At 42.0% G+C, this 25257-nt stretch overlaps 2 protein-coding genes and 1 long non-coding RNA gene across 10 annotated transcripts in view; 1 reads left to right on the top strand and 2 right to left on the bottom strand.

Moving 5' to 3' along the window:
- LOC116721181 (tumor necrosis factor receptor superfamily member 5-like) overlaps positions 1–25257 on the bottom strand; it is a 59935-nt gene that overhangs the window by 14097 nt on the left and 20581 nt on the right. The window contains exons 9-15 of one of the 6 annotated variants that reach the window (XM_032564780.1): positions 10896–11021; positions 10309–10464; positions 10072–10159; positions 9826–9986; positions 9709–9740; positions 9574–9616; positions 9092–9274 (exon numbers count right to left, since the gene is read on the bottom strand). The exons of the other annotated variants lie outside the window; for them this stretch is intronic. Coding sequence (XP_032420671.1) covers positions 9159–9274; positions 9574–9616; positions 9709–9740; positions 9826–9986; positions 10072–10159; positions 10309–10464; positions 10896–11021 — 722 coding nt within the window. The 3' untranslated portion in view covers positions 9092–9158. Of the gene's footprint in view, positions 1–9091; positions 9275–9573; positions 9617–9708; positions 9741–9825; positions 9987–10071; positions 10160–10308; positions 10465–10895; positions 11022–25257 lie in introns of those variants that run through there. 6 annotated transcript variants of the gene reach the window in all.
- Positions 191–1939, top strand: LOC116721536 (uncharacterized). Its single transcript, XR_004339619.1, has 3 exons — positions 191–240; positions 1101–1319; positions 1590–1939. It is a non-coding gene; the product is annotated as an uncharacterized LOC116721536 (long non-coding RNA).
- Positions 1421–8697, bottom strand: LOC116721044 (probable E3 ubiquitin-protein ligase hulA). Of its 3 annotated transcripts, none has more exons than XM_032564612.1 (13): positions 8647–8697; positions 8183–8342; positions 7908–8011; positions 7507–7816; positions 6626–6711; positions 6477–6532; positions 6358–6391; positions 6119–6183; positions 5069–5152; positions 4402–4987; positions 2770–2942; positions 2220–2434; positions 1421–2143 (listed from the first exon to the last, which is right to left on the bottom strand). In XM_032564612.1, the coding sequence occupies exons 2-13, from the start codon at positions 8340–8342 to the stop codon at positions 1908–1910; spliced, it is 2109 nt and encodes a 702-aa protein (XP_032420503.1). In that variant the 5' UTR covers positions 8647–8697; the 3' UTR covers positions 1421–1907. The 3 variants fall into 3 exon arrangements, with proteins under 3 accessions (XP_032420503.1, XP_032420506.1, XP_032420498.1); XM_032564615.1 differs by lacking the exon at positions 8647–8697 and having other exon boundaries at positions 4402–4583; positions 4677–4987; positions 8183–8469; XM_032564607.1 differs by lacking the exon at positions 8647–8697 and having other exon boundaries at positions 8183–8469.

Genomic DNA, 25257 nt, shown 5'->3' with positions numbered 1-25257 from the left:
ACGAAATGCAGCAAACAAAAAGAGAGACGCAAACAAAAAAGAAGACACCCCCGAATGAAATGCAGCAAACAAAAAGAGAGACGCAAACAAAAAAGAAGACACCCCCGAATGAAATGCAGCAAACAAAAAGTGTTGAAAACGGAAGTGCTCCAGACCACTAGGGGGAGTCAAAGAAAATAGTATTCATTTCTATGGGACCAGATGCAAGATTCAGAGAAAGAAATTTGAAAGAAAGTAAAGGTACGTATTACTATATTTCTTTTCAGATACGCCGTCTTTTATAATATTATAGAATAACAGAATAATTTATGGGTAGCGTGATAGACTTTGTGTCAGTCATATCAAAATAGTTCCTGTTTTCCCAGCAACAACATACGCATCTCCCTCCTCCCCGTATTGTTTATGTTTCTGTCGCCCCAGATAACTGTCACATGTAAAGTGCGGTCGCTCCCCAAGACGTACATAATGATTAAATTAAATTACAAAAGAAAATAGCAACGCACAGTGATTTGGATAAGTAAGTTTAATATGGTCTACTGGATTTGAATTAGCAACGCGTTTGATGTCGCACATATTCATGAAGTACTTTTGGTTTAACAAGCCACACTTTTTTTAGATATATATCCCAGCTGTTTATCTCAATAAATATGGTTTTATTCTATTTTTTTAAATATTTTTTAAAATTATCATGCCTAACTGCACATAGTTTTGTAGAGTAGACTATTTATAAGCTACTTTTAATAACAGCACAGAACTTTTGCCCTTACTGTACTGTATGTTACTCAGTTTTTACACAGATTCTATTTTGGTGTGAACTTAATTGTTTGAATTGTGTAACATTTTTACTGTGCCAACTTAATTTCCCTGGTGTTGGGCAGTAAAAATATATTATGTTTTTGTACTATATACAACTTAATTTTATAGTGTAACATTTGAAATGGATGAATCAGAAGCTCAACATTTAAAGTATAACAGTTGATGTCTGCTTACATTATATTTAACTTTGTAGGTCAACATATATTTAAATATTTTCATGACATAGAAACTAGTCCTATTACTTTCTGCTGATATAATTATCTTATAATTTTGGTTTATTGTAGATCTCAGTTCTGGATGGATCTCATGAACGATTTGAAGGAAAGACATCTCTTCAATGGAAGTCATGACCACACATGCCTTGTGCGGTTTGTCTTCATGGATATGCTACAGAGAGATCTTGATGAATGCATGGACAGGTGGAATAAACATACCATAAGACCTGTTAAGCAATCTTGCTGTCCATCTGGTAAACCAGATGTGATGTATCATCTACCTCACAGGTAATTTTTTTGTTGTTTTTGTCTTCAACATCTGGTTAATTTAAAACCTCTTTGGGAACTCTAAAAAATAATTTGCCAAAACAAAAATAATGAACAATGTGTTAACAGTATGTCACTTTTTATTCTAAACATTTCAGATGACAATTTCTAAAATGTAAATTTAAATACAATTAATCATTTAGACAGGTTACAACAATAGTCACAGCAGTAACAGTTTAGTGAAGAAATGTAAATATAACTAAATGTTTACTGTGCTTCTTCTATTCCTAGGTTTGGTGGAACAGACTGTGGTTTCCCAGTCTCCCAGGAGCAATTGGGACAGTTTGTGACAGAGACTAACAACATTCAATGTGGAGATGAACACCTTCAGGCACATTTTGAGAACCTCCAGAGACAGTGTGGCCTAGCACATCCACAGAGTTGGGAATCATGTGTCGAAAACTATATCAAACTGAAAAACATGGCGGACTTATAAACAAACAAAAATCCAAATTTGAAGGTCGCACACAAACACTAAACAGTGTCATAACTGAACAGGTTTGACAAGTTAAATAGTTAGCATTTTGTTTTGTTGTTATGCATTTGACCTTAATAAAGCCCAAACCCAGGGGAGTTTTGAATCCCAAAGTCCATGTCTTCTTTAAACTGATGATACGTCTTGGACATTGGTATTTTGATAGTGTTGGAGCAGGTGCTACTGACAGGAAAACGAGAAGTGGCCTGAAAGATCAGTTTTGGTGGTGGCAGAATTGAAGATGGAGGTAGTGTGTTCAAGCCGGTGGCAAACATCAGGATGTCCTGGAGAGAGAGACCCGTTTTTTGTTCTAGAAAAGAAGCAATGCGTTTATGTATCAGATATTACAATAACACCAGAATATAGCAATAAATCTTAAAGTCCACCTTCTGTGTCAAGGAGAAAGTCTCTCCAGAATCCTAGCACTCTTGTTTCCTCATGTCGTCTGCTGCTACCCTTTTCACTGAGCTGAACCTCAAATATTTCCTCCAATATTTTGGATGTCAGCTGTTCCACTCTTGCACACATAAATGGCCTGAAGACGGAAGCATGCTGCTCCAAAGCATTCTGGAAGTTCAGTGTTGAAAGGCCATCCTTGAATCTATAAAAAGTTTGAAACAGAAATCACCTTAATTATTATCAAAAGAGCTGATATTTTTCAGTAACACAAAGAACATTAATATGTCTAATCTTTTTTTATTATTTTTATTTAGCATAGGTAATATTGCTGATGCACTGTACACAGTGAATTAACCTACAGTAACGTTAATTTTCTCCAGTTAAGCCGTCCAATCAATAAGGCTCCTACTTATTTGGCTGCTGGGTGCTGTTGATTGATTGATTCTTGCACTATTGTACATTTGCTTGTATTAACTGCAACAAAATAGTAACTAAATTAGCATAGTTATTTTTTAAGTTAAGGAAGAGAAACATTACCTTTGAATAGAGAAATGGTTGCGGTAAATGATGTACCAATCAATGAACTCCTTTACAATTTTCAATTTGTCATCAACAGTCACAGGGAACTGCAAGCAGCCAGCAGTTTGCAAGATGCTTGCATGTCTTTCAACTGACTGGTGTAGTTCAGTCAATGTACCTGCACTGGATATCTATGGTAGAGAACAATAACCAAAAACATAAATTAATATTTATGAAATCATTACTGATATAAATTTGTTATAAAAGTATTACTGATTGCACTTTAAAAATTAGGTAAGTTTATGTTATTAAAGATTAAGTTTAAACAGTAATGATTTATTGGTTAATGTCAAGTTGTCATAAAGACATTTTGAATAATGTCAACTTTGTATTAAAAGTGTCATATTTTACCGAATGACGCTTTATGACAACAGTCATAAATATTCATGAAGGCTTATTCATGTTCATGACAGGTGTTATGTCATGTTTATGAAAGTGTCATGACAGTCTTATTCAACCCCCTTCAAATAAAGTGTTACCAAAATATCCAGTGAGCAACAGTTCTGTGGCCGCAAATGCCTTGCTGATGCCAGAGTTCAGAGGAGAATGGCCAGAGAGATTTGAGCTCATAGAACAGCAACAATAACTCAAGAAACCACTCGTTACAACCGAGTTATGGAGAAGAGCATCTGAACACACAACATGTCAAACCTTAAGTCAGATGTGCTATAGCAGCAGAAGACCACACCGGATGCCATTCCTGTCAGCTAAGAACAGGAAGCTGAGGCAACAATTCGCACAGGATCAACAAAATTGGACAATAGAAGATTGGAAAAACGTTGCCTGGTCTGATGAGTCTCAATTTCAGCAACGACATTTGGATGGGAGGGTCAGAATTTGGTGACAACATGAAAGTATGGATCCATCTGGCTTGTATCAACGTTTCCACGATTCAGGGTGGTGCTATGGAGTGCACTTTGGCCCATTGGTACCGATCAAACATCGTGTCAACGCCAAAGCCTACCTGAGTATTTTGCTAAGCAAAATACTTCATGACCACAGTGTTTTCATCTTCTGATGGCTAATTCCAGCACGTGAACTTGCCATGTCAGAAAGCATGAATCATCTCAGACTGGTTTCTTAAACATAATGAGTTCACTGAACTCGAATGGCCTCCACGGTCACCAGATGTCAATCCAATAGAAAACCTTTGGGATGTGGTGGAAGGAGAGATTTGCATCATGGATGTACTGCCAACAAATCTACAGCAACTATGTGATGCCATCATGTAAAGATGGACCAGACTATCTAAGGAATGTTTCCAGTATTTAGTTGAATCCATGCCACTACAGATTAAAGCAGTTCAGAAGGCAAATGGGTGTACAAACCGGTACTAACGAGATGTACCTAATAAAGTGGCTTGTCTTTTTTATGCATATAGCATTCTCATAAGTGAAGGTAGCGTAGGTACTTGTTTGTGCTTTAATATGACAACATGTGCCTTTTAGAAAATATCAGATTTATTCTGCACAATAGAATCGTATCAAACACAAAATACAAATGATCTTAATGTTACATGAAGTTATGGAATAACAAAATTTTTGCTTGATTGTAACAACTTGTAAAGCCTCATCAATAATGCTATCCTACCTCAATCAAAGAAGCCCTCATGGTGTTGTCAGTGATGTCTTCTATCTTTCCTTCTGTATTTGTTGATGTCCCTGAGAGGTGCTGGTAGAGCTTCTCAGATAAGAATTGAGGACCTGGACCTCCATGAACGACAGAAGTGGCAATCATCCTCCCAACCATGAAATATTCATCATTTTTGGCTGCTGTATAGATTTTGCTCACATTAATTACACATTCACCAACAGCTGTCACATTCTTATGAGAAAACTCTGAAATATTGCCTTTAACGGCAATACCTTCACTGTCAAAAGTGATAAATTTCCTTTCTTCTGGCCCATCAAAGACTCTTCGAGTCCTTAAGCAGTTCATTAAAAGGCTTAGAAACTCGCGCTTGGGACCACCGTTATCAACGCCGTCTTCTGCCTGTCCCTCGTCATCGGTGAATTTTACAAATATTTCATTGAAAGGGTTGAAAGAAGCCCGCTTGAAACCTCTCAGTGCTCCATCCCATACATTGGCTCTGTTTATGTTAAAGCGGCTGAGAGATGATGACGTGATCATTGCCGAGAGCTCTGAAATGATGTCTGCAGCAGTCACGTTGTCTGTACTATAAAACATGAAGTGTACAATTATTTCAAATACAAAAAGCACAAAAGGATTTAGAAGAAAACTAATTTCTAATTAATACCTTTGCTCAGGGAACTGCATCACATATTCATCCGGCTCAGAGTCGCTGTCAACAATTATTGGTGCGTACACATTTGTGTAGTTGCTGTATTGAAAAGGAAATAGAGTAAATACTTTACTAGGTAAATTTAAATTCATCCCTGATAAGGCATAGAGACTTCTGTCAGTCATTCTTGGCAGTAGGACAGCTAACACCAGCATATTTGGGTAATTCTTGCACACTACTCAAAGTTTGATAGAAAAAAAATATTGAACAACCAGAAGTTATGGTGCTGTCAAGTTTTTTGCTCTTTAAACCACCTCAGCTTCTGCCCAAACTTGAAACAGCTTGCTTCCCTCAAAGAAAAGCAGGAACCACTCATCTCAGCAACAATTTTTAGTTATCTTTTATTTTTGTCTTTAGATTATTTCAATTGACAGTGTAAGACCACCATGTCTTCACATAAGTAGTCACAGAGAGTCACAGAGCAGGTTGAAAACCAACAAACAAATTAAACAAAATCAATTACAGATCACAATGAACTAATTAAATATGTTTCAGGTAATGTTAACAAGCTACTTTTAAGTTAACAGTGAATGAACAAACAAATGAACTACATTCCAAACACATAAAACCCATTGAATCAAGGGCTAATTTTGGTCTCTGAATGCAGATTAAATGATATAATGTCCATTTCCTACCAGAGTGTCTTTGTGGAAGCTTGAAGCTGAGGCTCTTTGTCTGAAGAGATCATTGTGAGCACAGGTGTGCCAAGTTACCTTATAGAGTTCAGATGGGCCTAAGTGAAAGGGATGGGTGCGCTTGGTTCTCTGTGATGTGTGTGCCAGTTGGGTGGAGATAGTAAATGCACTCACAAATGTACCAGTTGCTGTTTTAACTGGACAGGTGCAAAACTTTTTTTTTCAATGACTTTTTTCAGTTTGGAAATGTAAGAAGACATTTTAGTTGAGATTAATAATTCAGTAAGTTACAGTTATGTGTAATTTCTATAAATCATTTCAGTAAATGTGTTGACATGTGCAAAAGTTGACATGTGCTCACACAACCTACCGATAGAAGTGGTTCTGGCCCTCTGAGGACATGGGATGCTCCTGGACGTTGGTGTTTCCGCCATCCTAATTTAACATAAATTAGTACTCCAGTTGTGGTAGTGGCAATACCATACAGACTTAGCTAACACAATGTCATGTATCTCATCTTGGGTGATTGTCTTTGTGAATTTTTGAAAATCTTTTATGGTATGTAATGTTTACATATTGAACTGTGAAAGGGATTGAGTTCAATCTTACCTGATCAGACCCTTGTTCTGTGTGTCCAAAAGGCCTGAAAATAAAAATTAACATAGCTATAAAGTGGATATAACAGTTTCTGCAACAAAATATGAAGCAAACAGTAATTTGTATTTTACCCAGTCAAAATTTTCTCCAGTCTTGGAGTGCTTGCTTCATCTGGACCATCCCACACCTATGTACAACATATAAAAGACAGGTTTTATCTTATCAAAAGAAAGTGTAAGTAATTCAATTCAGGAGAAATGTCATAAAGATGCAGACTGACCACAGTGTCAGATAGTGGACTATCTTGAGATGGCAACCTTACATGAACCACACTGTCATCATCACTTGAACTCTGTCCACTGAAACCTTTAAAAAGCAATGATTATTTTGACATTTATTTTAATTATTATTTTTATGTAATTCCACAAATTGTTTAGTTGCATAGGAATTTTTCATAACTTCATATACATGTTAAACAACAAGAAAATGTTAGTATCAGTTGTACAAATAGAATTTTGTACAATTAGCAGCACAGTATATTCAGATTTCTTTATCCATCCATCCATCCATCCATCCATCCATCCATCCATCCATCCATCCATCCATTGTCTTATACCCTTTTCCCAGAGCACCTGGTCAGAACCCACAGGGAGAACATGCAAACTCCATACAGAAAGACTCCAGGCAAGGAATTGAAACCAACACCTTCTTGCTGCAAGGCAACAATGCCACCAACTGTGTCACTGGGCAGCAGATTTCTATTTATCTTTTAGAAGTTATTTGAACACAGTAAGTCTTCTATTACTATGAACCACACAGTTTTGTTCGTTGATATTAACCAAAGGAAAATGGTTACTATCATTTCAACAACCAGTGAAAAGAAATATACTATAAATGTGTACTATAAATAATAAATTTTCTTTTGCAAGGCTAAATTTTGCAATTAATAAAATGTACGTTTGTACATCAATCTTTACAAAAGGGAGGTGGTTTTGTAAAGAGGAAAATCCTTTGGCTTCCTTAGATAAAATATATGACATCATAGCTAGAATTAATCATGCACAGAATTCTGGATATAGGAGGAAATTTTGCCATTTTAACTATAAGACTATAGCAAAATTGATCTTCAAACTATTTGGAATGTAGATCAAAAGCACTTACAGCTTTTTGCAAATTCCTCAACAGGGCAAATGTAAAGCGTAATTCTTTGGTAAGGCTTTCCAATTGCCTCCTTGTACTTTTGCACTGTGAAAGGAATGTCTGTTCCTGGGATGTTCTTAACCTCCCTTGCATCAGGATACAACAAGACATGGGCACAATCTCTCAGGTCTATATTGAAATCCTTTTGCTTCTTTACAGCAGCAGCAAGCACTTGTTCCGATGCCCACTCAGGGTGAATCTCAACTGGAAGTAACTTCCCTCTCACTGTCTTAAGGGAATCTCCCTGCATCCTCATAAGCCCAACATTAATCTGGGGAGAGACAAAATTTAATCAATCAAATTAAATTATTTGATGAAGTATGTAATTTCCAGTTTGTGTTTGCACTAAATTAAAGGCATACCTTCAGTTTATTTCCCTTCTGTGTTTTGTTCTGATGCTTCTTGGTAAAAAATTTCTTTCTTTCCCTCTCTTTTATAGCTCTAAAGTTCATGAAACACTCTACACCTGAAATTCGTAATAAAAAAATACACGATTGGCACTTTAGTTATAATTTAAATGCATTAATTATTAATTGCAGGTACGATCAATACTGCAATGATCGTACCTGCATCTACAGATGGTTTAAAATGCTAACACTTAAGCATGCTGAAATAAATAACCCATGCTTCGGTTTACCTGTGCTGGTGCTTGGCTGAACATCGGGAGTTGCAGTGGTAGTGTTCCTCTCATCTTGGGCTTTGTTTGCATGATCTTGGACAAATTTTATGTTTCTGCCACATTGACAACAAAAGTCTGCAGAATTTATGGCGGCAGTTCCACAAAATGGACAGTACATCTGAAAGAAAATTTGTTTTTTAACGTCAGGAAATAAATACATTAAAAGTGGAGACATTGCCTACTAAAACGCTGAAATGAGTCATTCTCAAAAAAGATATTTAATTATACGAGTGTGTAATTTATTTATTTTTTCTTGCGGTATGATTAGCATAATTGCTTTGCTAATTCGGGCAAGCATCTACGAGACCGAGCCCAGAACGGTATGACTGACACAAAGTCTATCACGCTACCCATAAATTATTCTGTTATTCTATAATATTATAAAAGACGGTGTATCTGAAAAGAAATATAGTAATACGTACCTTTACTTTCTTTCAAATTTCTTTCTCTGAATCTTGCATCTGGTCCCATAGAAATGAATACTATTTTCTTTGACTCCCCCTAGTGGTCTGGAGCACTTCCGTTTTCAACACTTTTTGTTTGCTGCATTTCATTCGGGGGTGTCTTCTTTTTTGTTTGCGTCTCTCTTTTTGTTTGCTGCATTTCATTCGGGGGTGTCTTCTTTTTTGTTTGCGTCTCTCTTTTTGTTTGCTGCATTTCATTCGGGGGTGTCTTCTTTTTTGTTTGCGTCTCTCTTTTTGTTTGCTGCATTTTATTCGCTTTTTGCTTGCCGCATTTAATTTGTGCGCGTGTTTTTTTTTTGTTTGCATGTTTTCTCTTTTGCTGCGCATTTGCACCTGTCGGCCACCGTACACTAGAGCCCACAAAAAGACCCCCTGGAGGGGTAAAAAAAACCCAAAAAAAAAACACATGGAGTAATTCATTTACTGACGATGGTGGTAGGACTTCGCCCTGCAATCGGCAGGTTGCTGGTTTAATTCCCACTCCACCGACCTTGGTCATTGTGTCCTTCTGAAAGGCAGGTCAGTCGTCTTGCCTGCTGGTGCTGATCAGAGGACCTGGTGGTGTCCATGTTTGGTAGCATCACTTCTGTTAGAAAAAGTTACCAAACCTATTAGATTTTAATAGAAACATCCAGACAGCTGCTGAACCAGAATCCTTGATATCAGATTTTAGACTATAAAGACGTTTATTTCATTCCTTAGAGAAAATAATCAAACTTTCAGAACAATGACCAGAAAAAACTATCTATCCTATATTATTATTATTATTATTATTATTATTATTAATGGCATTATTAATAATAATAATTGATCATAATGTTATTATTATTATTTTCAATAATAATAATACGTTTATTATTAAGTAAAGAACAATGTTCTTCTTACCTGGTACATTCAAACACTCTCTCTGTTCTTCTTCTGCTTGGTCCTTTCATGTAGAAGACGAGACAAATTATTGACTAAACTAAATATTGTTATCAATGTCTGTTCACATTACAGTTCAGTTAGAAACCTACTTACCCTTTGGGGGTTTTGTCGTTTTGTAAAAATGTCTGTTAAAAATTAAATGTTACAATTATTAAAACAGTAAAAAATAAAATGCTGATAATATTTTAACTACAGTTTTTTTCAACTCACTTGGTATTTTAATTTTTTGAGTTGCACAGAGAACAATAATTATTGCTACAAGTATAAAAACCAGCACCAGAATACTGATTACTGTGGAACATTTGTCTTCACATTCAGCATCAGTTGAAGCTGTTCCTGCTTTTATCAGATGAAGGTTTCCTTTTTCACATCTGAAATAACAGAAACATGAATCCAGGTAAATCATTTGGTAAAACATTATCCTGTGTTTATGCTGTTTGTAAGAGACCAGCTTACTGTGTGTGAGGCTGACATGACAACATTGTTCCATCAGAAAATGATCCACTGCTGCATTCAGAGCATTCTGTGTCTGTGGAGGCTGTTCCTGGAGAAACACAAATCACTTTAAAGTTAGTCAGAAGATTCTGATCTGATTTTTAGTTCTGACCAACATGTAACTCAGTTTATTCTTTTCAAAAGTCAGAATTCATCTAAAAATAAAAGCATTTATGTGTTGAAGAGAATCAGACCAACCCATCCTGCTGATGTAATGTCCTGGTTCACAGCTCCTGTGTTTCTGTGCTACAGAACAACCTCCTGATTTAAGGTCTGTACAGTAGAATCCCTCCATTGGTTCACAAACTGTGTCTGCAGATCGTCTACATTGTCGCTTTTCCTTCAGCCCAGCTCCTGTGAACATATTCAGATTACACATGTATGGAGAAAACTAACAGCAACATGGTGAAACTCAAGACATCTTTAAGTCAGACAGTTTGTCCAGCTGAATAATTTCTGAATCGTTTACATAATTTACATTTGTGTTCAAAATAACAGCAACATCACTAACCAGATTTAGCACTGATTTTATAGAAATTATATTTCTACATTGTAAGTGAATATGTATCAGATGTAAAGTGACAGAAAACAACAAACCCAACTTTCATAAACTGAAAGTAGAAAAGGAACAACATGGAGTGAGTGAAGCATTTATTGCTGAAATATAAAAGATTTTAACACACTGCAGATATTTGAACACAACTGTTTGTGCAGTTGAGGAAGCAGATGTGAAAATGATTTCATAAAAAAAATAAAAATAGAAAACAAAGTCAATATAACTGCACCTGAATCACAGGTAGAACATTGATTACAGTTCTTTAGTCCGTTTGGCAGGTCCATAAATGTCCCATCTGAACATTTCTGACAGGATGTAGTTTTAAACTCTGTACAGTCTATTCTGACTTGATAGCCTGTTGGAAAATAAACAGTTGATCATTTTAAAGAATAAGATGGGTTGCATGATGAACAAGATTCAGGCAATGAAAGCAGCCTACCTATAACAGAGTATATATGAGAATAAACAATAATTCATAACTGGAACATACCAACATTACACATAGGACAGCACTCTTCTCCTATGTTGTATTCAGTTATATGACATGTGATGGAATCGACTCTGAAGTTTCTCATCAGAATCACCTGTGAAAAGAAAAACATTTTTCTAACAATTAGGATCAGATTCTAGCTGACAGCAGCATTTCCCTTTAAGATCAGTTATTGTTTATCCTGCTTTGATGAAACATTTTAGCAGTTCTATGTCAGCATAACATTAATTTATATCAACAATTATTTATATTATTAGATTAGCTTCTAATAGAGGTCAACCTGTCCTTAGTATTAGTTGCTGCAATTATTGAATTTAATTCAGTTTAGGTGCTGAAACGATTCGAGTTCCTGGATTATTAAAATTCCTGGAGGAAAATGTATCTGCCTGGAAGCTTCGTTAAATTATGTTTTATTATGTAGCACCGTTTCCACCAGGGTCATTATTTATGGAGGGCAGCGCTATTACTACCACCTATGAGTTGTTGTGAAGAGCTAGTAGCAGCATGGTGTTGAAGTGTTGTGGCGTTTTGTCAGGTTTTGTTGACAAATAAGGATTGTTGAATTTTGTGGTGCGATGGTTGGAGTACAAAAACTTTTTTGCTGTTGGAATCATGTTGTCATGGTTTTGGAGCGAATGGTAGGAATGGAGAGAGAGAGAAAGAAAAAGGGAGAGAGAGAGAGAAAAAGAGAGAGAGAGAGAGAAAAAGGGAGAGAGAGAGAGAAAAAGAGAGAGAGAGAGAGAGATCCGATTCCTCGATTAATTGTAAAAATATTTATAGAGTACTCCATTACTAAAATATTCTTTTACAACAGCCCTAACTCAGTTTATGAAATAAATTTGATTACATATTTCTCTTTTGGCTTTTCTGTGAAACCTAAATGTTTTGAAGAGAACAAAAACACCAATAACATAATCAGTAACATCAGTACATGTCAATCGTTTCTGACAGTAAAACCTTCTGGCAAAACTTCTATACATTTTAAAATATGTATTTTGTGTGTAGCAAACACAGGGATTTGATTTCAAGACATGTCAAACTTAAAAATAAACCGTAAAACCATGGATCTGATTCTGAAGACAGAGTTCAAATCATTTATAAAATTACCATTTTGTAAAACAAAACAACAACAAAAAACACTTTCCTAATAAATATATCCATTGTTTTGTCATAAATAAATTTACCAGCAGCATAGATGTTGTTGCCCAAGATGTCATTGTCAAAGGCAGGATGAGGATGAAACTTGTCTGGAACAGAAAACCTCTCATAGAGATGCAGGATGAACCAAATTGTGGCTCTTAATGCTGAAGGTCAACGTCTGTAAAACAAGAAACACAAACACATTGTTAACCTGTAGGAACTCTGGGAACTGTAGCATGAAGCAGGGCTGCAGAATATTAGGAAATCATGCAGCATGTGATGCTGTTGTTGAATGTTGAGGTGATAATATGACTTGTGATAAATAAATGGCTAAACATTAGTGATTTCTTTCTTCTACAGTTTTTGCAAACAAACACATTGAGAAAATAAATTAAAGTTCTAAATCTGCTGTAGTTGTAATCTCTCAATGACTTTGTCATCTTAAAGCCTGGAAAATATTTTCTACTGTATTAAACAAAAATATCTCTGGTCTATAGATAAACAAATTTAATACCTTTTGTATATTATGAAACTTTCCAGTAGCAGCAACAGTAATATTTTTCTGGTTACAGATTATTTTATTCCTGTTTATTACTTTTTGTTTGATGTCATCTGTTGATATTATTGTGCTGCGAACAAGGTGTTTATTTTTTTAATTATATGTATATATGTGTAGATAGATAGATAGATAGATAGATAGATAGATAGATAGATAGATAGATAGATAGATAGATAGATAGATAGATAGATAGATAGATAGATAGATAGATAGATATCCACTTCCGCTTATCCGAGGTCGGGTCGTGGGGGTAGCAGCTTCAGAAGGGAGGCCCAGACTTCCCTCTCCCCGGCCACTTCTTCCAGCTCCTCCGGGGGAATCCTGAGGCGTTCCCAGGCCAGCCGAGAGACATAGTCCCTCCAGCGTGTCCTGGGTCTTCCCCGGGGCCTCCTCCTGGTGGGACGTGCCCGGAACACCTCACCAGGGAGGCGTCCAGGAGGCATCCTGACCAGATGCCCGAGCCACCTCAACTGGCTCCTCTCGATGTGAAGGAGCAGCGGCTCTACTCTGAGTCCCTCCCGGATGACTGAGCTTCTCACCCTATCTCTAAGGGAGAGCCCAGCCACCCTACGGAGAAAACCCATTTCGGCCGCTTGTATCCGCGATCTCGTTCTTTCGGTCATGACCCAAAGCTCATGACCATAGATGAGGGTGGGAACGTAGATCAACCGGTAAATCGAGAGCTTCGATTTTTGTCTCAGCTCTCTCTTCACCACGACGGACCGGTACAGTGCCCTCTTGACGGCAGACGCTGCGCCAATCCGCCTGTCGATCTCCCGCTCCCTTCTTCTCCCATTCGTGAACAAGATCCCGAGATACTTGAACTCCTCCACTTGGGGCAGGACACCCCCCCCTGACCCGGAGAAGGCACTCTACCCTTTTCCGGCTCAAGATCATGGCCTCGGATTTGGAGGCACTGATCCCCATCCCGGCCGCTTCACACTCGGCTGCGAACCGCTCCAGCGAGAGCTGCAGATGACGACCCGATGAAGCCAAAAGGACCACATCGTCTGCAAAAAGCAGAGATGATATCCTAAGGCCACCAAATCGGATCCCCTCAACACCTTGGCTGCGCCTAGAAATTATGTCCATGAAAGTGATGAACAGAATTGGTGACAAAGGGCAGCCCTGGCGGAGTCCAACTCTCACCGGAAACGAGCCCGACTTACTGCCGGCAATGCGGACCAGACTCTGACACCAGTCGTACAGGGACCTGACAGCCCGTATAAAAGGGCCCGGTACCCCATACTCCCGGAGAACCTCCCACAGGGCTCCCCGAGGGACACGGTCGAACGCCTTCTCCAAGTCCACAAAACACATGTAGACTGGTTGGGCGAACTCCCATGCACCCTCCAGGACCCTGCCGAGGGTGTAGAGCTGGTCCAGTGTTCCACGACCAGGACGAAAACCACACTGCTCTTCCTGAATCCGAGGTTCGACTATCCGACGGACCCTCCTCTCCAGGATCCCCGAATAGACCTTGCCAGGGAGGCTTAAGAGTGTGACCCCTCTATAATTAGATCACACCCTCCGGTCCCCCTTTTTGAACAGGGGGACCACCACCCCAGTCTGCCAATCCAGGGGAACTGCCCCCGATGTCCATGCAATATTGCAGAGTCGCGTCAGCCAACACAACCCTACAACATCCAGAGCCTTAAGGAACTCCGGGCGGATCTCATCCACCCCCGGAGCCTTGCCACCAAGGAGCTTCTTAACCACCTCGGCAACCTCGTCCCCAGAGATTGGAGAGCCCAACCCAGAGTCCCCAGGCTCAGCTTCATCAATGGAAGGCATGTTGGTGGGATTGAGGAGGTCTTCGAAGTACTCTGCCCACTGGCCCACAACGTCCCGAGTAGAGGTCAGCAGCACACCATCCCCACTATAAACAGTGTTGGTGCCGTACTGCTTACTCCCCTGAGACGCTGGATGGTGGACCAGAATCGCCTCGAAGCCGTACGGAAGTCTTTCTCCATGGCCTCTCCAAACTCCTCCCACGCCCGAGTTTTTGCCTCAGCAACCACCCGAGCCGCATGCCGCTTCGCCTGCCGGTACCTATCAGCTGCTTCCGGAGTCCCACAGGCCAAAAAGGCCCGGTAGGACTCCTTCTTCAGCCTGACGGCATCCCTCACCGAAGGTGTCCACCAACGGGTTCGAGGGTTGCCGCCGCGACAGGCACCGACAACCTTGTGGCCACAGCTCCAATCGGCCGCCTCGACAATGGAGGCACGGAACACGGTCCACTCAGACTCCATGTCCCCCGCCTCCCCCGGGACGTGTTCGAAATTTTGCCGGAGATGGGAGTTAAAGCTCCGTCTCACAGGGGATTCCGCCAGACGTTCCCAGCAGACCCTCACAACACGTTTGGGTCTGCCAGGCCTGACCGGCTTCCTCCCCCACCACCGGAGCCAACTCACCACCAGGTAGTGGTCAGTGGACAGCTCCGCACCTCTCTTCACCCGAGTGTCCAAGACATACGGCCGCAGATCCGATGAAACAATGACAAAGTCGATCATCGAACTGCGGCCTAGGGTGTCCTGGTGCCAAGTGCACATATGGACACCCTTACGCTTGAACATGGTGTTCGTTATGGACAATCCATGACGAGCACAGAAGTCCAACAACAGAACACCGCTCGAGTTCAGATCGGGGGGGCCGTTCCTCCCAACCACGCCCCTCCAGGTCTCACTGTCATTGCCCACGTGAGCGTTGAAGTCCCCCAGTAGAACAAGGGAGTCCCCAGGAGGAGCACTCTCCAGTACCCCCTCTAAGGACTCCAAAAAGGGTGGGTAATCTGAACTGTTGTTCGGCCCGTAAGCACAAACTACAGTCAGGACCCGTCCCCCCACCCGTAGGCGGAGGGAGGCTACCCTCTCGTTCACCGGAGTAAACCCCAACGTACAGGCGCCGAGATGGGGAGCAACAAGTATGCCCACTCCTGCCCAATGCCTCTCACCTTGGGCAACTCCAGAGTGGAAGTATGTCCAGCCCCTCTCAAGGAGACTGGTTCCAGATCCAGAGCCATGCGTCGAGGTGAGACCGACTATTTCTAGCCGGAACCTCTCGACCTCACACACTAGCTCGGGCTCCTTCCCCACCAGAGAGGTGACATTCCACGTCCCAAGAGCCAGCTTCTGCAACCAAGGATCGGACCCCCAGGGTCCCCTCCCTCTGCCGCCACCCATCACACAATGCTATTGACTCAAAATCAGTGTGAAACTGTTCTTCTAGACTGGAGAGATGAGGTACAGTCATTTTTATTGCATTTGAACATTTTTAATATTTTAGCTTTTTTGTCAAAATTTAGTATTTTTCTTCTATAGCTTCGAGGTCATGTGACCCATTTACACTAAATCAGTGTGAAATTGTTCTACTAGACTGTGAAGATGAGTTACACCTGGTTTTATTCCATTTAAACATTTTGTTCCTCGTCAGTGGGACATTTAAGCTATTAAAAACCAATTGTATTTCTTAAATGCAAAATTACGTAAAAAATGTAAAAAGATCTAAAATGGGGAAGCTATTGATGAAAAAAAAGTAGTAGTATGGAATAAAACCAGGTGTGCCTCATCTATGGTATTTTGACTTGGAAGCTATTGAAGAAAAAAAATATTCTTTTTAATATTACAATTAAAAATATTGAGTATGATTTAAAAATTCACTAGAGAACAGTGCGTCTCGTGTAAGAGCATGAATTTTGAGTCATCCAAAAGTCCATCAATAAATTAAAACTAAATAAATCACCAGGAACTGATGGCCTCAATGCAGAATTTTATAAAAAAGTTTTCAGAACAGCTATCGCCATTTTTACATCAAGTTTATCTTGAAGGTTTGGATTCTGGATCACTTCCACCAACAATGACCCAAGGTCTGATTACACTGATCCCTAAACCACAAAAAGACAAGCTACTTCTGGATAACTGGCGACCAATTACATTACTATAAAATTATTGCAGGTTGTATTGCTACAAAAATTAAGAATACTCTTGAAGAAGTGGTTGATGAAACTCAGTCTGGATTCATACCAGGTAGACATATAACTAATAATATTAGGCTTATATTGGATCTGCTAGATTACTCAGATTTAATAGAGGGGGACGGTCTCATATTATTTCTAGATTTTTTTTAAAGCTTTTGACACAGTTGAACATACATTTTTGTTTAAAGCATTAGAAGTATTCGGATACGGATAAAACTCAATTAAAAGTTGTCAAATGTTATATAGGAATTGTAACGCATCCGTAAAATTATCACATGGCTGCTCTAAAAGATTTTATTTGACAAGGTGTCTGAGACAAGGGTGTCCAGTTTCCCCATATTTATTCATTCTGGCCATGCAAATTCAGTTAAAATCAAGGAAAAAATTACAGGGATTAATGTTGCAAACAGAAATATTGTAATTTCCCAGCTTGCTGATGACACTGCACTTTTTTTTAAAAAGAATAAATGTGAAATAAAAAACTCTATTGAAATCATCAACACCTTCTCCAAAACTTCTGGTTTGACTCTAAATCTACGTAAATAAATGTGAAATGAAGCCTAGGCGCAAATTCAAACTGGAAGACTCTTTTATCCCCACCGGGACCCGTTAATTGAAGCGACCTGCCCACAATCGTCGACCTATCCACGCCGGACCAAGCCACGTCACGTCCAATCACCGACCAAGTCCCAGCTGATAAGGACCTTCATTCATGGCGTCCTTCGCTCTCCAGCCGAGCTCAACCCACCACCACCCCTTCTCCTCCATTCGCCCGGTCCCGAGGCCCGCACCCTTCTTCAACCTCCACCACCAGTGCCGGGCCCCGGGGGATGACGTTCCTAACAGCATCGGGGATGCTCATCTGAAGCCTATCGCTAACGCTGCAATAACCGTTATCCCCAGCCGGGGCCCGAGCGCCAAAGACTTTAAATTCTGTTTGTCAATAAACTCTTCTAATTGTCTTCTCATCTCCGTCTGAGTCTCTCCAGATTGAACTACTTTCCATTAAATCTAATTTAAAAGGCACATTCCTCAATATTCCTATAAAAGACAAAGTTAAATATCTTGGAATCAGAATAATTAAAGATATAAGTATAAGATCAATAGACAATTTTAACCCCATAATTAAAATAGTTGAACAAAGATTTAATCTGTGGCTCCAGCGAGATCTCTCTCTCTTAGGACGTTCATTATTAGTCAAAGCTGAAGGCATATCTAGACTCGTTTATCCGGCCCTTGTTGTTGATGTTCCCCAAGATATCAGTACCAATATTAATAAAATAAACTTTAACTTTATATGGAAAAAGAAATGCCATCTCATCAAGAAAAATATTATAATGAGTAAAGTTGAAAAAGGTGGAATTGAAGCCCTTGATTTCACATCTTTAAACAATTCATTCAAAATTAAATATTTAAAAAATCTTCTAAAAACCCAAACTCTATATGGAATCCTATTCCCATTTACAACTTTGACAAAATTGGAGGATTACCCTTTCTTCTTAGACGCAATTACAGTATACCCAGAATACCCCTAAGATTGCCTACATTTCATAAACAAATGCTTGGTCACATTTGTACAAACACAATTTTTCTCCTCATAAATATTATATCTGGAATAATGAAGATATCCATCCATCCATCCATCCATCTTCTTCCGCTTATCCGAGGTCGGGTCGCGGGGGTAGCAGCTTCAGAAGGGAGGCCCAGACTTCCCTCTCCCCAGCCACTTCTTCTAGCTCCTCCGGGGGAATCCCAAGGCGTTCCCAGGCCAGCCGAGAGACATAGTCCCTCCAGCGTGTCCTGGGTCTTCCCCGGGGCCTCCTCCCGGTGGGACGTGCCCGGAACACCTCACCAGGGAGGCGTCAAGGAGGCATCCTGACCAGATGCCCGAGCCACCTCAACTGGCTCCTCTCGATGTGAAGGAGCAGCGGCTCTACTCTGAGTCCCTCCCGGATGACTGAGCTTCTCACCCTATCTCTAAGGGAGAGCCCAGCCACCCTACGGAGAAAACCCATTTCGGCCGCTTGTATCCGCGATCTCGTTCTTTCGGTCATGACCCAAAGCTCATGACCATAGATGAGGGTGGGAACGTAGATCGACCGGTAAATCGAGAGCTTCGCTTTTTGGCTCAGCTCTCTCTTCACCACAACGGACCGGTACAGCGCCCGCTTGACAGCAGACGCTGCGCCAATCCGCCTGTCGATCTCCCGCTCCCTTCTTCCCCCATTCGTGAACAAGATCCCGAGATACTTAAACTCCTCCACTTGGGGCAGGACACCCCCCCTGACCCGGAGAAGGCACTCTACCCTTTTCCGGCTCAAGACCATGGCCTCGGATTTGGAGGCACTGATCCCCATCCCGGCCGCTTCACACTCGGCTGCGAACCGCTCCAGCGAGAGCTGCAGATCACGATCTGATGAAGCCAAAAAGACCACATCGTCTGCGAAAAGCAGAGATTAGATCCTAAGGCCACCAAATCGGATCCCCTCAACACCTTGGCTGCGCCTAGAAATTCTGTCCATGAAAGTGATGAACAGAATCGGTGACAAAGGGCAGCCCTGGCGGAGTCCAACTCTCACCGGAAACGAGCCCGACTTACTGCCGGCAATGCGGACCAGACTCTGACACCGGTCATACAGGGACCTGACAGCCCGTATCAAAGGGCCCGGTACCCCATACTCCCGGAGAACCCCCCACAGGGCTCCCCGAGGGACACGGTCGAACGCCTTCTCCAAGTCCACAAAACACATGTAGACTGGTTGGGCGAACTCCCATGCACCCTCCAGGACCCTGCCGAGGGTGTAGAGCTGGTCCAGCGTTCCACGACCAGGACGAAAACCACACTGCTCTTCCTGAATCCGAGGTTCGACTATCCGACGGACCCTCCTCTCCAGGACCCCTGAATAGACCTTGCCAGGGAGGCTTAAGAGTGTGACCCCTCTATAATTGGAGCACACCCTCCGGTCCCCCTTTTTGAACAGGGGGACCACCACCCCAGTCTGCCAATCCAGGGGAACTGCCCCCGATGTCCATGCGACATTGCAGAGTCGCGTCAACCAACACAACCCTACAACATCCAGAGCCTTAAGGAACTCCGGGCGGATCTCATCCACCCCCGGGGCCCTGCCACCGAGGAGCTTTTTAACCACCTCGGCGACCTCGCCCCCAGAGATTGGAGAGCCCAACCCAGAGTCCCCAGGCTCCGCTTCCTCAGTGGAAGGCATGTTGGTGGGATTGGGGAGGTCTTCGAAGTACTCTGCCCACCGGCCCACAACGTCCCGAGTAGAGGTCAGCAGCACACCATCCCCACTATAAACAGTGTTGGTGCTGCACCGCTTCCCCCCCCTGAGACGCCGGATGGTGGACCAGAATCGCCTCGAAGCCGTACGGAAGTCTTTCTCCATGGCCTCTCCAAACTCCTCCCACGCCCGAGTTTTTGCCTCAGCAACCGCCCGAGCCGCATGCCGCTTCGCCCGCCGGTACCCATCAGCTGCTTCCGGAGTCCCACAGGCCAAAAAGGCCCGATAGGACTCCTTCTTCAGCCTGACGGCATCCCTCACCGAAGGTGTCCACCAGCGGGTTCGAGGGTTGCCGCCGCGACAGGCACCGACAACCTTGCGGCCACAGCTCCGATCGGCCGCCTCGACAATGGAGGCACGGAACACGGTCCACTCAGACTCCATGTCCCCCACCTCCCCCGGGACGTGTTCGAAGTTTTGCCGGAGATGGGAGTTAAAGCTCCGTCTCACAGGGGATTCCGCCAGACGTTCCCAGCAGACCCTCACAACACGTTTGGGCCTGCCAGGTCTGACCGGCTTTCGCCCCCACCACCGGAGCCAACTCACCACCAGGTAGTGGTCAGTGGACAGCTCCGCACCTCTCTTCACCCGAGTGTCCAAGACATACGGCCGCAGATCCGATGAGACGATGACAAAGTCGATCATCGAACTGCGGCCTAGGGTGTCCTGGTGCCAAGTGCACATATGGACACCCTTATGCTTGAACATGGTGTTCGTTATGGACAATCCATGGCGAGCACAGAAGTCCAGCAACAGAACACCGCTCGAGTTCAGGTCGGGCGGGCCGTTCCTCCCAACCACGCCCCTCCAGGTCTCACTGTCATTGCCCACGTGAGCGTTGAAGTCCCCCAGCAGAACAAGGGAGTCCCCAGGAGGAGCACTCTCCAGTACCCCCTCTAAGGACTCCAAAAAGGCTGGGTAATCTGAACTGTCGTTCGGCCCGTAAGCACAAACGACAGTCAGAACCCGTCCCCCCACCCGTAGGCGGAGGGATGCTACCCTCTCGTTCACCGGGGTAAACCCCAACGTACAGGCGCCGAGATGGGGAGCAACAAGTATGCCCACTCCTGCCCGACGCCTCTCACCTTGGGCAACTCCAGAGTGGAAGTATGTCCAGCCCCTCTCAAGGAGACTGGTTCCAGAACCAGAGCCGTGCGTCGAGGTGAGACCGACTATTTCTAGCCGGAACCTCTCGACCTCACGCACTAGCTCCGGCTCCTTCCCCACCAGAGAGGTGACATTCCACATCCCAAGAGCCAGTTTCTGCAACCGAGGATCGGACCGCCAGGGTCCCCTCCCTCTGCTGCCACCCATCCCACACTGCACCCGACCCCTTTGGCCCCTCCCACGGGTGGTGGGCCCATGGGAGGGGGGGCCCATGTTTCCTCTTCGGGCTGAGCCCGGCCGGGCTCCATGGGTAAAAGCCCGGCCACCAGACGCTCGCCATCGTGCCCCCCCTCCAGGCCTGGCTCCAGAGTGGGGCCCCGGTGACCCGCGTCCGGGCGAGGGAACACCAAGTCCAATGTTTTTATCCATCATTGGGGTCTTCGGGCTGCGCTTTGTCTGGTCCCTCACCTAGGACCTGTCTGCCTTGGGTGACCCTACCAGGGGCATGAAGCCTCAGACAGCATAGCTCCTAGGATCATTGGGACACTCAAACCCCTCCACCACGATAAGGTGGCAGCCCATGGAGGAGTATTGAAGATATTAAATACAAAAATAAGACAATCTTTCATAGAAAATGGTTTGACAGAGGAATATTACTTGTAAGCCAATTACTAAAACCAAATGGTTATTTATTCAATCAATCAATCAAATTTGATTTGTATAGCACATTTCAGCAGCAAGGCATTTCAAAGTGCTTTACATCATTACAAACACAGAAACACAAAGCAACATAGAATCAACAATCAAAACACGACATTAAGTCAGGTTCCATCATTAAATTTGTAATTGATTACGTTTCAAATACAATCCTAAACAGGTGGGTTTTTAGTCTAGATTTAAAAGAAGTCAGTGTTTCAGCTGTTTTACAGTTTTCTGGAAGTTTGTTCCAGATTTGTGGTGCATAGAAACTGAAAGCTGCTTCTCCTCGTTTGGTTCTGGTTCTGGGGATGCAGAGCAGAACCAGAACCAGAAGACCTGAGAGGTCTGGAAGGTTGATACAACAGCAGCAGATCTTTAATGTATTGTGGTGCTAAACTGTTCAGTGATTTATAAACTAACAACAGTATTTTAAAGTCTATTCTTTGAGCTACAGGGAGGGACTTTAAAACTGGTGTTATGTGATCTATCTTCCTGGTGTTAGTGAGAACGCGAGCAGCAGCATTCTGGATTCGTTTTCAATTCGTTTGGGTTGAGTACTGAATTATGTTAAGTAACCTTCTCATATTTGTGAAGGAGAAACGATTTTGTATGAACCCAGTCTGATCTGGGTTTATTAAGAAAGTCAAAAGCTTCTCCAGCCTCATTGCAAGCAATTTAGAGAGCAGCTTACTATCTACCCTGATAAAGCTAATAGGTCTATATGAGCCACAGATGTCTGATGGTTTATCTTTTTTAAGGATGAGGTTGATGTTCGCCAGGTTAAGTGTTGGCGGCAAGTCTCCACGCCCAAACGAGTGTATAAACATGTCAGTAAGTGGTCCTACCACTAGGTGGCTTAGTTTCTTGTAGAATTCTGGACAGAAGCCATCAGGTCCAGGAGCTTTTCCACCCTTAAGGGAGGTGATGGCTTCTCTGACTTCTTTCTGAGAGATTGGAGCACCTAAGACTTCTTGTTGTTCCTCTGTCAGGCGAGGGAGAGTCACTCCACTTAAGAAATTTGTTATTTTAACATCGGATGAATTGCATTCAGATGAGTACAATTTTTGATAGAATTTTCTCATAACCCTATTAATGTCTGTTGTTTTGTGGTGTCTGTCTCGGTTATTGTCTTGTAATGATGAAATTGTGTTTGCTTCTATTCTGCCTTTTGTTAGCCTTGCTAGTAGCCAGCCTGGTTTATTCCCTGATTGATATAATCTGTGTTTAGCAAAGAAGATGGACAATTCTGCTTGTTTTGTTAGTAATTGATTTAAAGCTGAGCGAGCTGCTTCTAGTTTTTTGGAAAGTGCTCTAGAAGGTGTATTTTTAAATTGCAACTCTGTCTGTTGTATTGTTCCAAGCAGTGTTGTATAGTAACGAAGTAAAAATAGTTCACTACTTTACTTAAGTATATTTTGGAGTACTTCATACTTTCCTGGAGTATGAAAATTTTTGATGACTTTCACTTTTACTTCACTATATTTCCGAACTTAATTGCATACTTTTACTCCGATACATTTTCAATGTGTGGTTTAGTTACTCGTTACAAAAAAGCGAGAGAGAGAAACGCAAGTGTTTTGACCCCACCTACTGATTAGCAAGTAGCAAGTAGGCTACCGAACAAAGTCGGTAGCCTACTTGCCTGGGCTTGTTCATCACCACCAACAGGATACACCTGTTTCGCTTCTCCCATTAAACACAAAGGAAGTCTCGCAATCAGCAGCAGCCACATGGAGGAGGAGACGGAGACCACAACGACTGCAACTACGTCGGACACGGCTCCAGGGGAACCACCAGCTGGTGATGAGAGCCCATGGCCTTATTTAAACACAATACACTCTTTCGTGGGTGTTAAAGATTCGTCATACCGCATGCAGTTTATGTTATTCCTGCCCGAAGATGTGGAAATTCTATCTTACAAAAACTCCCCGTCCAACTTGAAGAAACACATCGAGGTAACGTCTTATGAAATGGTTATAATCCTCCTGTTTCAGTAACTATAGCTTGGTCACTAGACACTACTGTATTGTGAAATCTTGACCATAAATGAACTTTGTTTGGCATTGTTTCAGTTCCACACGTGGTGTATTTAGCTTAGGCTTAATGTTGACTGTAGCAGGCTACCTAGACTCCTCTGTTCAAGGGGGGACAGAAGCCATAGCGATAGCAATTTAGACTAAATTTAACGAATATAGGAAAGGCATGCAAGTTCAAAACCAGGTTTACAGATGCCAATAAGCTGCATTTCCCTCCCAATTCTTTTTTTCTTTTGCATAATGACCAGTTGTGTGCACCACCTACTGACTGTAGGATTGACTGATTCACTGATTTGTGAAGTAGAGTAATCGTAACAGCTCTTTTTCTTTATGTTGGCCGCATTTTCTGTACTATTTATTTTTCTCATTTTCAGCACTGACCTTACTTGAAGGGAAAACTTAAGGCTTACAAAAACTTTGTATTTTCTGTCCTGGAGGGTATACTAAGAAGCTGGTTCAGTTGTAAAGCAGGTTAAGTTAACCTTGTGCTATAGGTAAAGCACCTAATTTTCTTAACTAAATGATGCCTGCAGGTATATCTATTAGCAGGTTTAATTTTGCCTGCACTTGGTTGTGTACATTATTTTAAGTGTATTTGACAAGTTTACCAAAATATAAAAAATGTCATTCCAACTGCATTTGCTTTGTTTTACTTTTTACTTGTACTTTTCATTACATTACTTGAGTACATCCATTTTTACAGTAATTTCCATACTTAAGTACAAGAAGTTTCAGATACTTTAAGACTTTAACTCAAGTAACATTTCAGTCAGTGACTTCGACTTTTACCAAAGTCATATTTTGGAGAGGTACTTATACTTTTACTTGACTCTGAGATTTCAGTACTTTATACAACACTGGTTCTAAGTGTAGTTGTTCTTTAATGGCGGCTTTTTTCCTAAGCTGTGGTATATGATATGACACTTCCCCTAATAAAAGCTTTAGCCGTCCCCCAGAGCAACGAGGGGTTGACATCTGGGGTCTTATTAGTATCCATAAAGAAATTCCACTGATCTGTAATGTAATCAATAAAAGATGGATAGCTCAGTAAAGAGGGATTCATCCTCCAGTGGCGAGAAGCAGGATCAGCATAAAGGGGGGCTAATACATAAGATAACAATCTCCGATCTTCCTGATCGGAGATTGCCATCTAACTCGATCCAACACCATTCTTGAAGATAAGGAGAAGTCAATCCGAGAGAACGTTTGATGGGGTTGAGAAAAAAAAGTGTAATCTCTCTCTCTAGGGTTAGTGACTCTCCAGGTGTCATACAGTTCTAAATCT

The sequence above is a fragment of the Xiphophorus hellerii genome, chromosome 1, assembly GCF_003331165.1.
Source record: "Xiphophorus hellerii strain 12219 chromosome 1, Xiphophorus_hellerii-4.1, whole genome shotgun sequence".
Classification (NCBI taxonomy): domain Eukaryota; kingdom Metazoa; phylum Chordata; class Actinopteri; order Cyprinodontiformes; family Poeciliidae; genus Xiphophorus; species Xiphophorus hellerii.
This window is presented reverse-complemented; position numbering and strand designations above follow the sequence as displayed.